Source organism: Peromyscus leucopus, chromosome 2 (genome assembly GCF_004664715.2).
Source record: "Peromyscus leucopus breed LL Stock chromosome 2, UCI_PerLeu_2.1, whole genome shotgun sequence".
Lineage (NCBI taxonomy): Eukaryota > Metazoa > Chordata > Mammalia > Rodentia > Cricetidae > Peromyscus > Peromyscus leucopus.
The window spans coordinates 78702032-78720384 of NC_051064.1; the positions used below are offsets into that span (position 1 = coordinate 78702032).

An 18353-nucleotide genomic window follows, 5' to 3' on the forward strand; every position below is an offset into this window, starting at 1 on the left:
GTGTCTATTTTAACAAATCAATTTTTATTTTTTATTTTAAATTTTATTGTATATTTTGAAAATCATGAATTTAAAAAAAAATCACACACCCAAATTAACCAGACCCCAAAACTGTACAACTCAATGAACTTCTATACAACTAGAATAGCACTGGGAACAGAAGCTATGGAGCTTCAGACTGAATTTTACATTGTCACTACCAAATATATTTTTATGCATTTATCTGCCTTCAAAACTAAAAAATGCATAACAGAATTAAAACTAGAAAAATAACTAGCTTTATATTGTCTTTCATAACTTGTGTCCATTACCTTGCACATACTCCTTCCTCATTCTCTAATATTTAGCCTTTTTTGTCTTCTTTTCTATATGCTACATTGTACCCACATGCATCACATGCATATTGCTTACATATCTACATATATTATTGGATAGATTCTACATATGAAGGAGAACATATTTTTTCTTTCTGAGATTGTTTGGACACACTTAATAATATTATACATTCTAATAGTATTCCATTTATATGTATAGCAAGTTTTCATTATCCATTCATCTTTTGATTGACAACTAGGTTAATTTCAGTTCTTTATTATAGTGAATAAAGTAGCAATAAACATGGGGTTGCAATCTCTGTGGTACGATGTGGAATTCTCTGGGTATATGCGCAGGAATGAAATAGCTGGGTCATATGCTAGTTCTACTTTTAAGTTTTTGAGAAATCTCCAAACCAATTTTCACAATGGTTGTATTAATTTTCACCCCGACCAACAGTGAATAAGGCTTCTTTCTCTCAACATTCTGTCTAATATATGTTGTCATATTCATTTATGATAGCCATTCTGACTAGGATGAGGTGGTATCTCAAAATAGTTTAATTTACATTCTTCCAATGCCTGGGGATACTGAACTTTTCAAAAAATAGTCATTGGCCATTTGTGTTTCTTTCTTTTTTCTTCTTTTTTTTGAAAAGTATATGTATTCATTTGTCCATTTGCTAATTGGCTGTCCTATTTCCTTGTTATTTAATTTTGGCAATTCTTTGTAAATTCTGGATTTCAGTCCCTTGTCTGATGTGCAGCTGGTAAAGATTTTCTCCCATTATGTGGGCTATTTGCTCTGCTCATTATTTTCTTCACTGTACAGAAACTTAATTTTCATGAAGCCCTATCTATTGATACTTGAGGTTAGTTCCTGTGATAATAGTGTTCTACTAAAATTGTTCTTGCCTACCCTAATGTCTCGAAGGTATCACCTATGTTTTTTTTTTTTTTTTTAAGCTGCAATGTTTCTGGTTTTAAATTAAGGTCTTTCAACCATTTTGAATTGATTTTTATACAAGGTGAAAGATAAATTGATTTTAAAGTGCATGTTTCAAATCCTTTAGGCTGAATAAAATGGAGAAAAAGAAGACCTAGTTAATCTTCCCTAAAGAACACATACTTGTGTGTGTGTGTGTGTGTGTGTGTGTGTGTGTATGTATGTATGGATGTGTATATGGTCCATCATCTCTACCTGCCTGAGGTTTGTCAGGCCTCATAAGGTTTCCTATCTCAAGACAGCTTCTTCTGCAGATTCTCTCTTCAGAATTATCTGTCACTGACACTAAGCAAATATCTCAGATGTAGATCAAACTTGCTAAGCCAATTACAGAATTGCAGGCAAATGACTCTGTCATATCATCTAACTTAATCTCATGTACATAGAGATTTACCATGCTTATCACAATTATTGTCCATTGCTCTTATTTTATGTTTATCTTATGACTATAGAATTAAAATTGGATACAGTAAACAAAAAAAAAAAAAACAACTTGAAAATTTCATCAAAACACAAAGAAGAGACTTAAAATTTACTCATAATCCCATTACTTAGTTTTCATCAATAACTATTTTGTTAGGTCTCTTTCCTATGTATTTTGCTACCCATTGAAAGGCTTTTGATGACTATATAATAATTCATAAACTACTATACTGTATTTACCATAAACTTTATAGAGTAGAATTATTATTTAAACCTCTACTGAAAGAATGTACCCATTATGCAAATCAGATAAGAACATAGCTAACTGGAGGGTAGGTAGTGTATGGGAGCGAAAAGTGAGGACTGAAGGTTGATGATTGCATGAGTAGACCCAGCTGACCGCTCTCATCTCAATACTGGCCCTCAAATACATCTGAAGAAACACAAGTACCCATATAGTCCTATTTACAAGCCAAAAGTCTCATTTCATTTTATAAATGAAATTACTTGCCCAAATTACGAGATTAGTAAAAGGACCCCAAGCCCCATATCTTATAGACAAGGACTCAGCTTTCTAACTTAGCTATTCTTTCCACAAAAGTCATCAGATTCTCATATGTCTATTTTAGTTTTTCTTTTAACTAAGAAAAACAGAATGGAAAAAAACCATGTAATAAAATGAATAATTAATTTAATATTAGAGTTCTCAGAGTTCCACAAGTCCTATTATTACAAAAAAGGGAAAAGCTAGAGGGAAGTTTATTTTAAAAGAGAAAATCAGGATTACATTATTTTCCTCAAGAACATACTGCATACCTACTCTTAACTACCAATCACTCCTCCTTCATTCATTTAATCACTAAATATTGAAAATCTAGTTGGAGCTGATCAGTGGTGAAATAAATGTACATAACCTCTTTTAAAATTACATCTATTTATTTTGTGTGTATGTACCATGCTGAGTGTGTGGGAGATCACTTGTGGGACAACTGTGGGAGTTAATTCTCTCCTCCCTCTTATATTTATTTATTTAGTGTAGAGGTGCATGGGGTGTGTACATGTGCTTATACATCAGAGTGTGCTTCCATATACATGTGGAAATCAGAGGACAACTTGAAAGAGCCAGTTCTCTCCTTCTACCACATGGGTCCAGGGGAATGAACCCAGGTTATCGACTGGTGACAATCACCTTTATCAGCTGAATCATCTCACTGGTCTCCTTTCCTTTTAAGCTTCCTGAGTCCCAGTATTTGCCATCTATAAGATGAAGACATTAACTCTTTATTGCTTAAGAAGTGATATATATTTTAAATCCTGACAAGCAATCAGCCATAAAAATGCTCTATATTCCTTGCCACAGTGTTAAATATCAGACAAGAAAGAACAGGTAAAATGGAAGTATCTTTTACACTAGCAATTTCATTTGAGACAACACAACTGAAGAGGTAGATTAAGATATTCACAAATGATTCCTATTATCCTTATTCCTAAACAATATTTTAAAATGAAAAAGAGAAATTTACTTGAGTTTCCCAATCAAGTTCCATAGCTTAACTTGTTATCTCCAGACCATTTATTTTCAATTATGACTGTGTTCTTTTTATTATATTGAACCCCATTTACTTCTAGGAAAGAAATGTAGCAACCCTAGTCTCTAACCACCATTTCCTTGCTATTTAAATATGAGTAGCTAAATCAGCAAAAGAATTAAACTCAGCCGGGCAGTGGTGGCGCACGCCTTTAATCCCAGCACTCGCACTCGGGAGGCAGAGCCAGGCGGATCTCTGTGAGTTCGAGGCCAGCCTGGGCTACCAAGTGAGTTCCAGGAAAGGCACAAAGCTACACAGAGAAACCCTGTCTCAAAAAACCAAAAAAAAAAGAAGAAAAAAAAAAAAAAGAATTAAACTCAAGGACAACAGTTAGAAATAAAAATGATCAAATATGAAGCTTATCAAGTTACCTAAAAAAAAAATCAATAGAGGGGAGAAACTAAGCCTTTTACATGCATATAATACACAGAAATTAACCCAGGGTTGATGGAAAACTCTAGAGGATTCTAAGAGTAGTTTGAGAACCATACTTGTTAATTATTAGACACATTCTGTTCACTATTAACTTTAAGTGTATTTATACAGGGAAAATTCTGTCATTTGAAATATCAAAACATTTGTTTCTTAACCAAATTAAGCCTCATATACCAAATCAATGTATCAAGAAGTAGATCATATTATTCATAAACAGAAAAAGAAAACTGCTCCTTAAAATAACTTTATATTTTGTTGTTAGGAAAGTTTCTTTTTTCTTTATTGTTACTTAGAAGGAATGGAAAGGTGAAAAATGATGAAGACCCCATGACAGGGCATATGCCTCAGTGGTAAAGTGCTTTCCCAGTATTCAAACTGATGGTCCTGAATTTGATTCCCAGCACTAAAAAGCAAAACACAACAACAAAAACTAGGGAGAAATAGTTTCTCCATTTTTCCAGTACCATGTAATGAAAAAAGTACATATGTTTATTATATAAATGGTATTTTCTTATCAAGTAGACTTAATAATCTAAATTAAGTAGACTAAAACCAAATCATCAGGAAAAAAGTCCAAGTCACAGAAAAAAAAAGACAGGTTTTGTTCTTCATGAAAAGGGTTCAATCCCATGCACCCTGATACCAAGACATCTTCAAGGACTTTTTGTTCATCTAGAAAGATCTCTTAGAAGAATCAGGCTTTGAGGAGGCACTGAAGGAGGACAAAGTGGTAAATTGTTCACTAGAGAGGGTAATTTGGCTCCTTAAATAACACGGAAAGAGGGGTAGGGCCCAAGAATGAGACAGAGTAAAAGAAACACACAGAGGAGTTTGTACTGAAAACATCAGCAAGTAGAGAAGGAAAGTTGGGAAAGAGTTCTCTGACAGTAACCCATTGAAGAGTAGCACTACTAAAGAGATTATTTTGACATAATTTATTGGACATACTTAGGCAGAAAGACCGAAAAAATTACTACTTTTGAGCAAATATTTACTGTGATTCAAATACATATGGAATCTTTATCTACTTCACCACAATTAAAATAAAAAACAAACTCCTTTTAAAGTTAGAAGTGCAGATGGTGTAGCTGTTTCTACTAAAAAAAAAAAAAAAGTAGCCACAGATGTACCTGTAATATAATACCAAAATTAACAATAAAGATTTTTTTATATCTACAGAAAACAAACAGAAAATCAAGACCAAGGCAAAAAGCATATATTAAAACTATTTATAACTAAAAATTTCATCTAACTTTCTTTCAGCTAAGCAAGATCATCTATCTCTATTTGCTCTGCTCTATGAAGTGCCCCAGAGCAGTAATCTCTCTACCCACAATTTGCCCATCAGTTAAAAACATCACTGTAATACTTCAGTGCATTCTTTTTATAGGAGTGCCAGGACGTCTGGAAGGTAATGCACACATGTTTAGAATGCTGAGATGAAAAGAAATGCACTTTAATTTTATGAGTCTTTAGTTAAATCAAGATAAAGAGACCTAGTCAGATTATTTCAATATGTAAAATTTCGACTAGCCAGAAGGCTTCCTGGAGACATTATTCAAAAGATTCTAAACTAATGTTATGGAGTTTATGCTATTCCACAAACTAATCAGACTAAGGAACTAAGCACTAAGGCCAGGAGTAAGATATAGTAAATATAAGAAGTTCTATGTCTGGACCTAAAGATAACTCAAACAAATACATCCATCAAAGCAAGATAAACCCCAATCAAAAAGATGAACTACAGTTTACTATCACAGCCATAATTCATTATAAAACAAAAAGTTAAAGATGGATGAACAGCAGACAAGAAAGCAAATACCAAAGAGCACTGCTTCAGGGCCTCAGTTTTTTTATTTATAAAACAGAGGTTGAGGTTACAGCTCAAAGGCAGAGTATGTGCTTCTCATATGCAAGGGCCTAGACTGAATCCCTAGCATCAGAAAAAAATGAGGATCATACTATATAACTCAGTACCTCACTGTTCTAAGGATTAAATACTTAACACATGCAAAATATTCTGTGCCAGGAGCACAGTGTGTTTGCAACTACTATTATAGTGATTCAGAACCCTCAAACCTAATGCTAAATAGTAGAAGATCCAAAATCAAATTTTTTTTTTTCTGTAACTCTTAGTAGCAAAAGATACCAAGATTTAGAACTGATACCAGAAGGGGCTTAAGCTTCATTAGCCTCAAGTGGACCCCCTTCTAACAAAACCATGGTGAGGTCCCAGCCACCAGTAATCTCTTCATGGTGCTAAGGTTTATACACCCTTCCATTTCTGCCTGGCCCTAAAGCAGGAGAGACACAGAACACACTAGACTCCCATCTTGTCTTCAAATGAAAAGGCTATGCAGGGCATTCTCAGTCTCCAGCGCCCACCTGTCTTTAAACAAATGCCTGTTTTCCCTCTAGTCTACTCTGGTTCTTGGGGTGTAGAGGACAGGGCAGGCAGCCCAATTCTAGGACCAAGCCACAACTAGCCCAAGGAAGGGACAAGGTTTAAGATGGGCACCCAAACTACATCTCTGATGAGGGGTGACCCATAAAGCTTTAATCAGTGCTGACAGAGAAGCCCCCAGCTCTGAACTACTCTTAAAATGAGTGTCCTGGAGCCCCTCTCCCAAGACAGAAGAGTCTGCCTCAGGTCAACCTAGTCCCCTTCCCAGGCAGTGGCAGAAAAATATTGACCACAGGATTCTTCTGTCCTCATTTGGCAGGGTTGAGCCAAGACTTTCCTTTATCCCTCTTTTGTCAAATGGCCACAAGCAGAGATAGGACTCAAGAGTAGTTTTTAAGTATTGGCAGCTGCTACAAGTCCTGCCCAACAAATGTTGAAGAAAACTATCATGAATTCAGGCATAATGGTGAGCTCCTGTAATTCCAGTTACTTAGGCTGAGGCAGAAGGATGGATTGAGTCCATGAATACAAGGCCAACCTAGGCAATATAGTGAGACCTTATCTAAATGTGGAGGGAAGTGCTTGTATGTATTCCAAGACAGGTAAAGAACCAGACTGTCTGTCCTGCAAGCCCTTCCCTGAATGGGCATGCCAACAAAGCCTGACCTGATTAAATGCAAGGCTACTTAAGGTCCCTATCCCCCTGAATGTACATGTTAATAATGGATGTCTTTATTAGTTTGGTTACTAGATATTCTTCTAGCTTCACTATGACGGATTTGTCCACTTTCTAAAATCTGAAATATTCTCCAATATATGAAAACACACAGGTTTTAGATAAAAGACTCTGAATCTTTATTATCTTTGGAGCCTATACAGTTTGTATTTCCACAAAAGAAATGTTACAGTCGCAAATAAACACACACAATAAGACTCTGGGCTTTAGTAGTAGAGACTATTAGGATAAAGAAAGCATTTTCTCGTCCAGCTAGGAGATCCTGGGTTTCTAGAATGTTCCTTTCAAATCGACAGTGAAGAGCCAGGCATGGTGGCACATCTAACCACCCAGCAGATAGCAGCAAGAGGATGACAAGTTAGAGGTCAGCCTGAAGTATACAGCTAGACCCTATCTTTAACAAAACCAAGCAAATAAAACAAATCAAATAGACTCCATTTGTAATATTGCATTCATACCTCATAGTAGTTAGAGATTTCAACTGGATTCTGGGGCTTGCTTAAACAAAGTCTATTCTTATAGTCTGGATCATAAGTAAATAATTAAAGATTCTTTATGGGGTATACATGTACCTCGAGTCATGTACATCTAATCATCACAGACCTTAAGAGCTGGAAGAGAACCTTGAGAACTAGTCTAAACTATTATCCCTTCCATTCCAAACTGTTTTACCATCCATGGATTTCTTTTTCCAGTGAGGTAAGGATAACCTGCCCTGACTTGTCCTTAGACTTGGTCTAGAGGAACACCCTGTAAGTCATGTGAACAACCTGGGTGGAGTACACTGACAAATTTGGAGTGAAAAAGATCATCTGAATTTACCATAATCAATCTTCTCAAATGAGCTTCTCAAATGCTTTAGATTATATTTTAGAAAAATCACAAAAATTTAAGTCCAGATAAAAGATTTATCTAACACATATTTTTAAAAAAATATATGAAGAAGTTAAAATAGTCTGATATCTTGATATACTCAATGAATCAACAACATAATTTGGTTGCAAAAAAAAAAGATACTGTGCTTAGGGAACTAAATATATAATCAGTATTGTACCCAGAAGGAACAAGGTAACCACTCTCTTTGCTATGAGATATGCTGGAGTACATCTAGACTATTAGGTTCAGTTCTGTTCTGTTTTAGGAGAGTCACACAAAGACTAAAAAGATTCAGAATAGAGGTGACCAGGAAAGTAAAGAAATATGAAACCATGTCAAAGACCAATTGAAGAAGCTGAGGTTATTTAGCTAAGACTCAGAGTACGATCACATCTGCAAAATCTAAAGAAGTGCACTGAGAAAGCAGACTTGTACATGCTCTCAAAGGCCAATTCATCTAGTCAGATGTTAGGTACAGGCAGAGGTGTTTCACCTAAGGCTATAGAAGCATTTCTTAAAATGTAGAGCCATGCTGGGCCTTAATGACTTCTAAGCTCCTACCAGCCTCAGAAGTCCATTTAAAACAAACAAGCAAGCAAGCATTTGTCATTACCTCAGGGCCTTACTGCTGATTATTACTCTCTAGTAAGAGCACAGAATTTCTCTCCACTCTTCATCCAACCAATCCCTACAGTGTTGTACCAGGGTTGTGAGAGAAGAGTGACTGTTTGCTGGGTAATTAGTTTCAGTTTGCAGATCAGTGTCCCTGTAAACAACTGGGCCCTAACTGATGGGTAGGTAAGAGCTTTCAGCTAAATCTCCCGGAGAGAAATTCTTACTGATTCATATAAGACCTGTCCACTCAAATGATATAGTAAATGGTACCCAGTTCTCACAGAAATGTTGAAATAAATTCTACAACATCTTTCCCAATGGCAGGAAATCCAGCTTTGCAAGCCAAATTAGCTCTCTCAAATTCATAGAGATATTTTCCTCTGTTGAACAGCTATGCTTACTACCTAAAGTAGATGGAGCCCAGGCTACAATTAAAAGGTCCCACTTGATTATATCACTGTAAAGCTAAGATTGCCTACGAGAAAGCCACAAAGTCAGTCAAACCTTTGAACTAAACATAGACAACAGAATGAATTCACAGAAGAGAATAAATTACAGACTATTTAAACAAAGGTAAATGACCTCAGTTTGATATCACCAAGTGTTTGCTACAGAAAGACAACCATACAGATATTAGCCTATGGAAACCACTAAAAATAGTTCAAATTAGCAAATATTCATCACCCCAGATTTGCTTCACTTAAATTGATTTGAAATATAATTACTGATTTGGTATGAAAATATTAGAGGATATAATAAATACACAATAGACTTAAGAATACATTCTCTGTAATTTTCAAAGCAATCTATCTATCTATCTATCTATCTATCTATCTATATATGTGTGTATATATATATATAAATTAGGAACTGGTTAAATTAATTAATAAAGAACTGGCTAAACAAGTCTGCTTATTCTGTGTACATTTACAATAAAAAATACAACTATTGGAAATAATAAGGTAGGTCCTAGGTATTAACATGAAAAAAATTAAGTTTTATGTTACATAGTTAAGTGAATACATCAAGATGAAACAATATGTATGGAATGATTGCATTTTAATTTTACAAACTATTTGACTAAGTTTTGATGGTGTCAGAGATTCTGCACACTAAGCAAATCCCTATCCCTGAGTCCTAAAAATTAAAGTATTTGTGTGTTGAAATATGCTCAGAAAATTTTTTTAAAGATCCGACAAACTGCTAAGAGGAGTAACCTCTAGGGACTGGAACTAGAGAGCAGTGATAAAGTGGCTTTTACCTTTTTCTTTGTAGGCTTCTGATGATCTCTTTTGACAGTAAGAATTCAAAATGATAAAAGTGAAGTAACATCAACTGCGTGTTTATCAGATACAAACAAAAGCAAGCATTTTCTACTTAAATATCATGTGCTTAAAACTCCAGAAATTCTAACATCTTTTTTCTATTTACCAAAGCAAAGTATAAAAATCACAAGTTGCCACTCAGCTTCTCTAATATTTTTCCAGTTAGAAAAAAAGAGCTGGTCATAAGGGGGAAATGACATACATGTGGTCCTTATCACACACCAGGAACCATTCTAAGCACTAGTTAGGTATGCATTAACTTAGTGAATTTTTTCTTTCCTCTCCTAACCTCTCTCCACTATTTTTGTCTGTCTTCATAATCTTGCTATGTTGTCCAGGTTGCCTTAAATCAAAGACTAAGTGACCTGTTCATACTTAACACAGGCAAAAGGGGGAAATAAGCTGAAATTCAAACCTAAAAATGGACTTCAGAGTCTACACTTAACTACTAGTCTAACTTTAGTAATATGTCAATCTCTTTTTATAAAGCCAAAAAGTATCAAATAGGTTAAAAAAAATAGCTAGTTAATACATTCCTTGAAACTGAAAGAGATCCAAATGTGGCTTCTTGGGGGTGAATAATCTGCATTCCTATTTATGCCTTTGCCAAGCTCCAACATACAATTCAAGACTTAGCCATCTGGGAAAATCCTCTACCAACTCAATTATAGTCCAAAGTCCATACCTGACTCCACAGTAAACCACTGAGCCAAAGAATTAGGTCAATGATCAGATCAAGCTAGACAAGCGCTTTGGGCAAATCTCCACCCCAATGCAAAGCAAAAGATCTCAGAAACTTGCTGAATGTCTTAAAGAAGTAGACTTCATTGGTTGAGTTCCTGGCCCACTTAAGGTACAAAGAGGTGAAAGAACAGCAGTTGTCTCTTAACTTTGCTTGAAGACTTTTACTAGTAGAAGTGAGCTCAAACAGAAATGGGCATGTCAGCATCAGCAGTAAGGAACACTCTAGTTTTTAAAGGGCAAAAATGGACATCCTTGCTTAAATGGCATTTGCCCAAACACTGACCTTGGAATTGAGACAAAATGAAGTAGTACAAGGAAGGGATTTAACCTAATTTATAAACGTGCAACCTAGATACACACCTGTCCCAAATGGCCTACCAAGTCTACTTATTTGCAGAGAGGATATGGATTACAATGCCATTTTTATTTTTTAATTTCAGGCCTGAAGTGGCCTGTTTGTAAGCAAAATCCACCCTGTATGTTACACACACACACACACACACACACACACACACACACACACACACACACACACACACACACACCGGCATCTGTTAACTACACCAGCAAAAAGAAACAAACAAGGAAATTGGAGCTTTGGAGGAATCCCTTCAGGTTTCTACCTGTGTGTTGACAGAGCACCATGCCAGCTTTCAAACTTCCCCCCAAATAACCCAGGCAGGGTGGCATTCTGGGCAGATCCCAAAAGTTTGCGTCCATTCTGGGACTCTGACAAAGGCCAGAAAACCCTGTTTTAGGAAGAGAACGCTAAGCAGCCGCTCCCTCTGGATGGAGCATAGCACCGGGTGGGGGGGACAAAAGACTTTCTAGATTTGGAGGGATGGGGATTGAGTGTAGCTGGAGCCTGGATTGTCCCTTTGGGAGTCGCTAGGACAAGAAGCGGCCAGAACGGGGTGACAGAGGCTGGGGTGAAGATGGGCAGTGGCTAGGGAAGGTACAGGGGGCGAGGAAGCGCCGGGGACTCACCTGGGGGAGGAGGAGCAGGGGCTTCGGTGGCAGGTGCGGTGGGCGGGACGGTGCTGCTGCTACTGCTGCTGCTGTCCGGGGACTGGGCGGTCGGGGTCCCGGGAGTGCTGGGCGCCTGAGTGGTGGTGACGAGGGGGGTGGTCGGCCCCTGGCCAGCTGTGCTCTCAAGGGTGCTGGGCGCGGGTCTGGAGGCTGGCGGTTGGGTGGCGGCGGGAGTGCCTCCCTCCTCCGAAGGGGTGGCGGGCGAGGGGCCTAGAACCGGGAAGGTGGAGGCGGCGGGTCGCGCGGTGGTGCTGAGAGGGGTGGTCTCCGGGGAGCCGGTGGACGGGGTCGCAGCCTCGGCTCTGCGGACTGGAGTGCGCGGGGGGCCGCTCCGCGGGGCCTGCGCCGTAGGAGCCGCGGCCTTCGGGAAGGGGTGGCCGGCTTGGTCCCGCAGCCCCGGGGTGGGCGACACGACCACCTGCCCCTCGGCCCCGCCGCCCCCGGTGACATTCCCCGCCGAGGCTGCTGAAGCGGCGGCGGCGGCGGCCGCCGCGCAACACAACAGGGCGAGGCCGCCCAGGCTCGGCAGGCTCCTCATGGCGCGCTCGGCTCCGCCATTCATTCATTCATCCAGTCGGCCGGTCAGTCATCTTCTCCTCCCTGCCGTCGGACCGAGGAAGCCGTCGCCGCCGCTGCCGCCGCCGCCACCGGGCGCACCATCGCCACCTCCCTCTGACAGGCGGCCGGCCCCGCGGGCGGGCCTCGGAGCGGAGGGAGAGACCGGGGCGGAGCGCGCACGGCCCGCCCTCCTCGATTGACAGCCAAGCCCGCCCAATAGGAAGCCGCGTCCACCCACGTGACCCGCCCGCTTCCCGGCCTCTTTGTAACGGCACGGGCCAATCAGAGGGCGCGGCGGTGAGCGGGCGGGACATCGGGGAGGCGCGAGCGGCGTTGGAGCCGGCCGGGTTCGCGGCTGCCCCGGCTTTGTCTACCCAGAAAGCGGGGCGCGGGCCTCGGGCACCCGGCGCCGCCGAGCAGACAAAGGACGCGCCCTGCGCGGCGGACACTCGGCCAAGTCATCTGTTCCACTGGGCTGCGAGCTGGACCCGGGGCGGGGAGTCTCCTGTGGGCAGCATCTCCGCCCTTCTGAACAATGGGGACGCCGAGCGGCACCCAAGCTCGGGCTGGCTGCATCCCAGCGAGGGGCGCGGGAGGTGGCAACGGTAATACAGATGGGAGTTCCGCACTCACTTGGTGACTCAAAAGAGCCTGTACCCCACCCCCACTGGGGGCTTCAGCACTGCCACCCCCATTTCAGAGATGTGGGAACTGAAGCTCTTGCTGACAGCTTTAGCAAGCCAATCCCAGTTACCCCCAGCAGGCACCTGCTAGGGGTCTGGCGCTGGACTAAGCTGGATGGGACAGTCTAGAGTCCCACAATAAGCACAAGGTGCAAGCTTCTGGCGTGGGGGAGACACACTCGCATGCACACTTTATGCCACGAACCTCGAAAAGAATAGGATAGGACCAGGTTGAACTTCAGCTCCTTGCCTCTCTTGCTGAGTGGTTTTGTGGCTCAAGCAGTGTTCTCAATCACTTAAATGATGAGATGAGAGGACACACCCCATCCCCCTCAGAGAGCTGTTGTGAGAATGAAATCATGTACATGAAGGGCTTAACCCAGTGCTTGGCCCCACCGTTGTAAACTATCATTAATGCTAACCACTTGGGGTTGCACTGTGTCAGGACAAGCCTAAGGTTGGAAAGCAGCCCGCACTGCCTCTGCATCCCCAGAGATTCCAGCCTGTTGCCGGCATTGGGGTGGAGCTGATAGCAGAGCTTGACCCTGGATGACATTAAACTCTGGAGGAAGTTGGAAATCAGGCAGGCAAACTTGCACCATCACCCAGGATCCAGTGCAGTGTCCAACTCTGAAGCCTAAGCTGAGCAACTTCTAGGTGCAGTCTGGCAGATCAAGCTTGTCATCTGATGGCTTAATCCCATCTGACCTGCCTCCCTGCTAAACGCAGCCATCCTGGCCTCTCCTAGGATGCTTGCCTTTGTGCATGGTTTCCCATTAGTCATTCGCCTCTAACCAGACAGGCAGGATGAGATTTGTGTGTGAACTCGTGTGTGTTAACGAAAGCATGCATTTATTTGCCTGAATGAGTAGTGGGTGGGGAGAGGATATGTTCGAGCTTGTGTATGAAAGCATAAACACATTTGTTTCTCTGTGAAGATTGTATGTTTCTGTGAGTCTGTGACTATAAGAACTTCTATGAATTTTCATATGATATCTTTAATGTATTAATAATGTGTGCATGTGTACCAGTGTGTGTTTTGTGTTTCTGTTTTTAAATGTGAGGTTATCTCTGGGTGTGTCTTTATAGGCTTATTTATGTAAGAAAGAGGGTGCAAAATGAGAGGGCCATGTACTGTTCTGAGCACCAATATTTAATAAGCACTGACCAAGGTTCTGGTTTTACTTGTCTTTAGTAAGGGAGTAGACATGGCATCCCCACCCCCAGCCTGTATTCTTTTGGTTCCTTAACCCCAACCAAAATGCCACATCCTCTAGGAGACTTGAATTTCTGAGTGGGAGTTCATTCCCTCCCCTCCATTTCCCTACTGCCCTTTGTTTATAACCCTGATCTATCAACCCCTGCCTCTTCCTAAAAGGATTAATGATGGCTTTTAGACATATGTACCACAAATAAAATGAACCACCCACATGACTTAATTACTTCTGGGCACTCATCATCCTTAGGACTAGAACTTGTGATTGATGCTCCTGACTCTTTCTATTTCATCAGGCTCTGTCTGTGCCAGTGCCTAGCAGCGAGCACCAATCCATGATGTTTAAATTGAAAGAACCCCTGTTGTGCTCACAGGGAAAGCTTGTGTCTTTCCAGCCACAGACTCCACAATGATCAAGTTTCCCTGGAGGAAAACTTTACCTTCTCTGAACCTCAGTTTCCTGGTCTATAAAATGAGGCCATTAATTCCTTGAACAGATCAAACAGAACTTTTTTTTTTTTTATTAAAGACAGCCTGATACACAGATTGCCCTCTGTGTATGTCACTTCACATTTCAATTGCTGTTGCTAACTCTGTGTTTTGTTAGCTGAAAGACAAACAGACAGAAACCTCTGTCTGCAGAAACCTCTGCCCCATAAACTGCAGATCAGGTGACATGGCTTGACAGTTGCCCTACTGGACATTTCCAAATGGTATCTAAAAACTGCTGGGTTGGCCTGAGCTGTGCTGTATCAGAGATTCTCCGAGACTAGAAGAGAAAAGGCTGATTTGGCTTTTTAGCCAGGCAGATCCCAGAGCAAAGGCCTAGAAGACCTTGATCCAGGCCTGCTGTGCCTCAGATAAGGATATTTCATGCTGGCCTTCTCAGGTGGGACAATTAGCCAGAAATATTAGAAATATGTCAAGGAAATGTTGAGCTTCTTTAAGATAATACTTTGAGACAGTCTCCCTTTTTAGTTTAGACTGGCCTCAATCTCCCAGGTGCTGGCATCCAGATATAACCACCACTGCAGCTCTGTAAGATAACTTAGACCTACTAATATTACTCCATTCAACATTAATTCTCTTTTATTACTTTTTTTAAACTTATTTTGTTGGTGTTTGTGTGTACGCACATGATCACATGCATGCTTAGAAGTCAGAAGACATTTGGGGGGAGCTGTTTTTTTCCTTCCACTTCATGGGTTTCACACAGCAAACTCAGGTTGCCAGGCATGGCAACGAGTACCTTTATCCTCTGAGCCATCTCACCAGCCCACATTTTTTAATTCACTGCTTTGATTTTTATCTCTAAACCACAACCTACAAGATGGCTTGTTTTATTAAGTTTTCTGAAACAGAGTTTTACTCTGCAGTCCTGGCTGGCCTGGAACTCCCTGTGTAGCCCAGTTTAGGCCAGAATTCATGATAGTCTTCTATCTTAGTGTCCTGAGTACTGGGATTACATCATGCCCAACATGACTTATTTTATAAGTAACATTTTGGATGAGGGATGTCGAGATCATGATGGGAGGACGTGCAGAGATGACCAGCCACACTTAGTGGAAGCCCATGAACTGTGAACTGGTGGCTGTGGAGACCCCATGGGACTGGACTAGGTCCTCTGGATATGGAAGACGATCATTTGGTTCAAACTGTTTGGGGGGCACCCAGGCAGGGGGATCGGAATCTGTCCCTGGTCTATGGACAGGCTTCTGGAAGCCGGTGCCTGTGGCATGACATCTTGCACAGCCTTGGTGCAGTGGGAAGGGGCTTGGACCTGCCTAGGCTCAGTGTGCTGGGCTCTGCTGACTCCCCATGGGAGACCTCGATTTAGGGGATGTGGGGATGTGGGGTTGCTTGGCAAAGAGGACTGGCGGGTAGGAGGAAGGAGGAGGGGAGAATCTGTGGATAGTATGTAGAGTGAGTAGAAAATTTCTTAATAGAGAAAAATGAAAGAAAAAAATAAAAATGAGAAATACCATAAATATCCAACATCAGAAAAAAAGAATACATCTGTTTCAATTTAATTATATAACATAATTATCAGGGTGGCTATCAAGATAGTGTAGCTGATATTAATAGTAGATAATAGAGTTTGTATGTGCCAGGCACTGAACTAAGAGATCTGTGTGACTTATTTCATTTAACCCTCAGAATCTCACCAAGTAAGTACTTATGTCCTGGGCTGTTTGGACTACAATAACAAAGAGTAGGATACTTAGAAACAATGCCAACTTACTTCTCACAGTTTCGGTGGCTAAGAAACCCAAGATCAAGATGTCATCTTGTAGAGTGTCTGGGAAGAGCCTTCTTCCTAGTTCACAGATTCCATCCTTTCACTGTCTTCTTGTGGTAGAAAGGACAAAGGAACTGTCTGGGGTCTTTTTTCATAAGGACACTGAACCCATTCACAAGGGCTTTGCCCTGCTGACCTGGTGCTTTCCAAAGGCCTCTAAATACTATATAGGGACAGTGTTAGGATTTCAACACACAAGTCTTAGGGAGGCACAGAGTGATTCTATGTCATTTTATTATCTGTATTTTACAGATAAGGAGGCCAAGGCACAGAGAAATTAAGCAGCTTGCCTCAGGTCCCTTAGCAAATGACAGTGGCTGAATTCAGGCTGGCATCACTAACTATAATGGGAAAATGCTCACGATATCATGTTAGGAAGAGAAGAGAAGACAAAAGTGACGGCTCTGACACTGTGTATCAGATGGGGTCCAGTACATTTACTGTTGCCCCAGAAGAGAGGTGTCATCCCACTCTGGCAGCTAAAGTCACAAAGATCCAGAAAAGATCTGCTAGGCACTGGCTAAGCATGAAATCCCCAGAATCAGCTCAGGAATCCTTGAGGTAAGAGGAGTCTTGTGATGGAGCAGGCAGGCACTGTTCAGGAGTTCTGCGCTCACAGAAGCTGGGTAGAACGATAGCCTTGCATGCATGGGACTTTGGATTTGATCCTCGGCACCATAAAAACAGAAACATGTTCATTCCCTATAGTTGGGACTGTCACCTCTGCTTGAAAGAAAGAGGAAACTAAACTTCTAAAAGGCTGAGACTTGCCCAAGATCTGCCTGATTTCAAAGCCAATTCTTGTCTCTATAATAGCTTCTGTGAATGTAGCCACTGGGTGTTTCACATAGCAAGAGGCCAAAGGCAAATGCTGAAGAAAGGTCAGACATATGCACCAAATTTAGCCCTTCTGCTAGAGCAGCGTTTAAGAGGAAAAAGGCACTGGAAGTCAGAAAGCATAAAAATATGGTAGCAGAGGCTTTATGATACACAACCACTTTGCTGCTTCTGGTTTCACTGAAACATCAGTGCTGCCACAGACTCTTACTAATCCTTCAGGAACCTGGTCTCCTATCAGATGTGGCTGAAAGCAAGGTTTGGCATCTTCTGCAGGCAATTGTAGGATTAGCAGGACCACTATTAATGAAGTCTGCCCACCAAAGAGCACTGGTGGACAACTCCCAGAAAAGGAAACACAAGTGACTAAGAAGCATGAGATGCTGCACGTGTAGCTAGAGTAGTTGGCTTTGCAATTCAAGATGGTGGACTGCTATCCTTTTAAACCTACTGGTTTGCATGGAATCAAAAAATTTTAAGAACTAGTTATACTTGCTACTGACCAAAGAATATCATTCACAGTTATTAGGACTGTAAAAATTAACAGAATGACACCTTTCTTCTTTTCTTTGACTCTTAATTTCCACTTTTAAAATTCTACCCAAAGAAAGTAAATAATTTGTGTGTGTGTGTGTGTGTGTGTGTGTGTGTGTGTACACGAAAATGGAATGCTCAGCATGATGGTAGATGCTTATGATCCCAAGACTTGAGAGGTAAAGGAAGAGGTTAAGACCAGCTTGGAGATCCTGCCTCAGGGAGGGGAAAGGGTTAATAAGAATTAGAAAAAATTAAAAAATCAAAAAGGAATGGATTAAGTATGTTGTGGTCCATGTTTCTTTGTTGGAATATGAAGCATCTACAAAATGAAAATGAATTCAGGGGGCTAGAGATGGCTCAATAGTTATAAACATTTGCTGCTCTTCTAGATAGCCCAAGTTCAATTCCAGTAACTTCAGCTCTAAGGTATACAACACCTTCTTCTGAAATCCTTGCACACACATTTGCACACACACACACACACACACACACAGACAGAGAGACAGAGAGACAGAGAGAGACAGAGAGAGCACACAAAGACATAAGTAAAGATAAATTTTAAATAAAAAATAAAATGAATTCATATTCTACTAGTATGAAATTATGGAAAACATACATTACATGACTGGTATGATCACAATTATGCAATACATGTAAAATGATAATACAGAATAAAGAACCAATTCAAAACACACTGAGCCATAGCATTCTTTGCTTCTGAGTGACT

At 40.9% G+C, this 18353-nt stretch overlaps 1 protein-coding gene across 1 annotated transcript in view; it reads right to left on the minus strand.

The window, feature by feature from the left end:
* Nucleotides 1-12204, minus strand: part of Megf9 (multiple EGF like domains 9) — a 105227-nt gene extending 93023 nt beyond the window's left edge. The window contains exon 1 of the mRNA XM_028885699.2: nt 11455-12204. Within this exon, the coding sequence (XP_028741532.1) occupies nt 11455-12058 (604 nt within the window). The 5' untranslated portion in view covers nt 12059-12204. The remainder of the gene's footprint in view (nt 1-11454) is intronic.
* Between the last annotated feature and the right edge of the window lie 6149 nt (nt 12205-18353).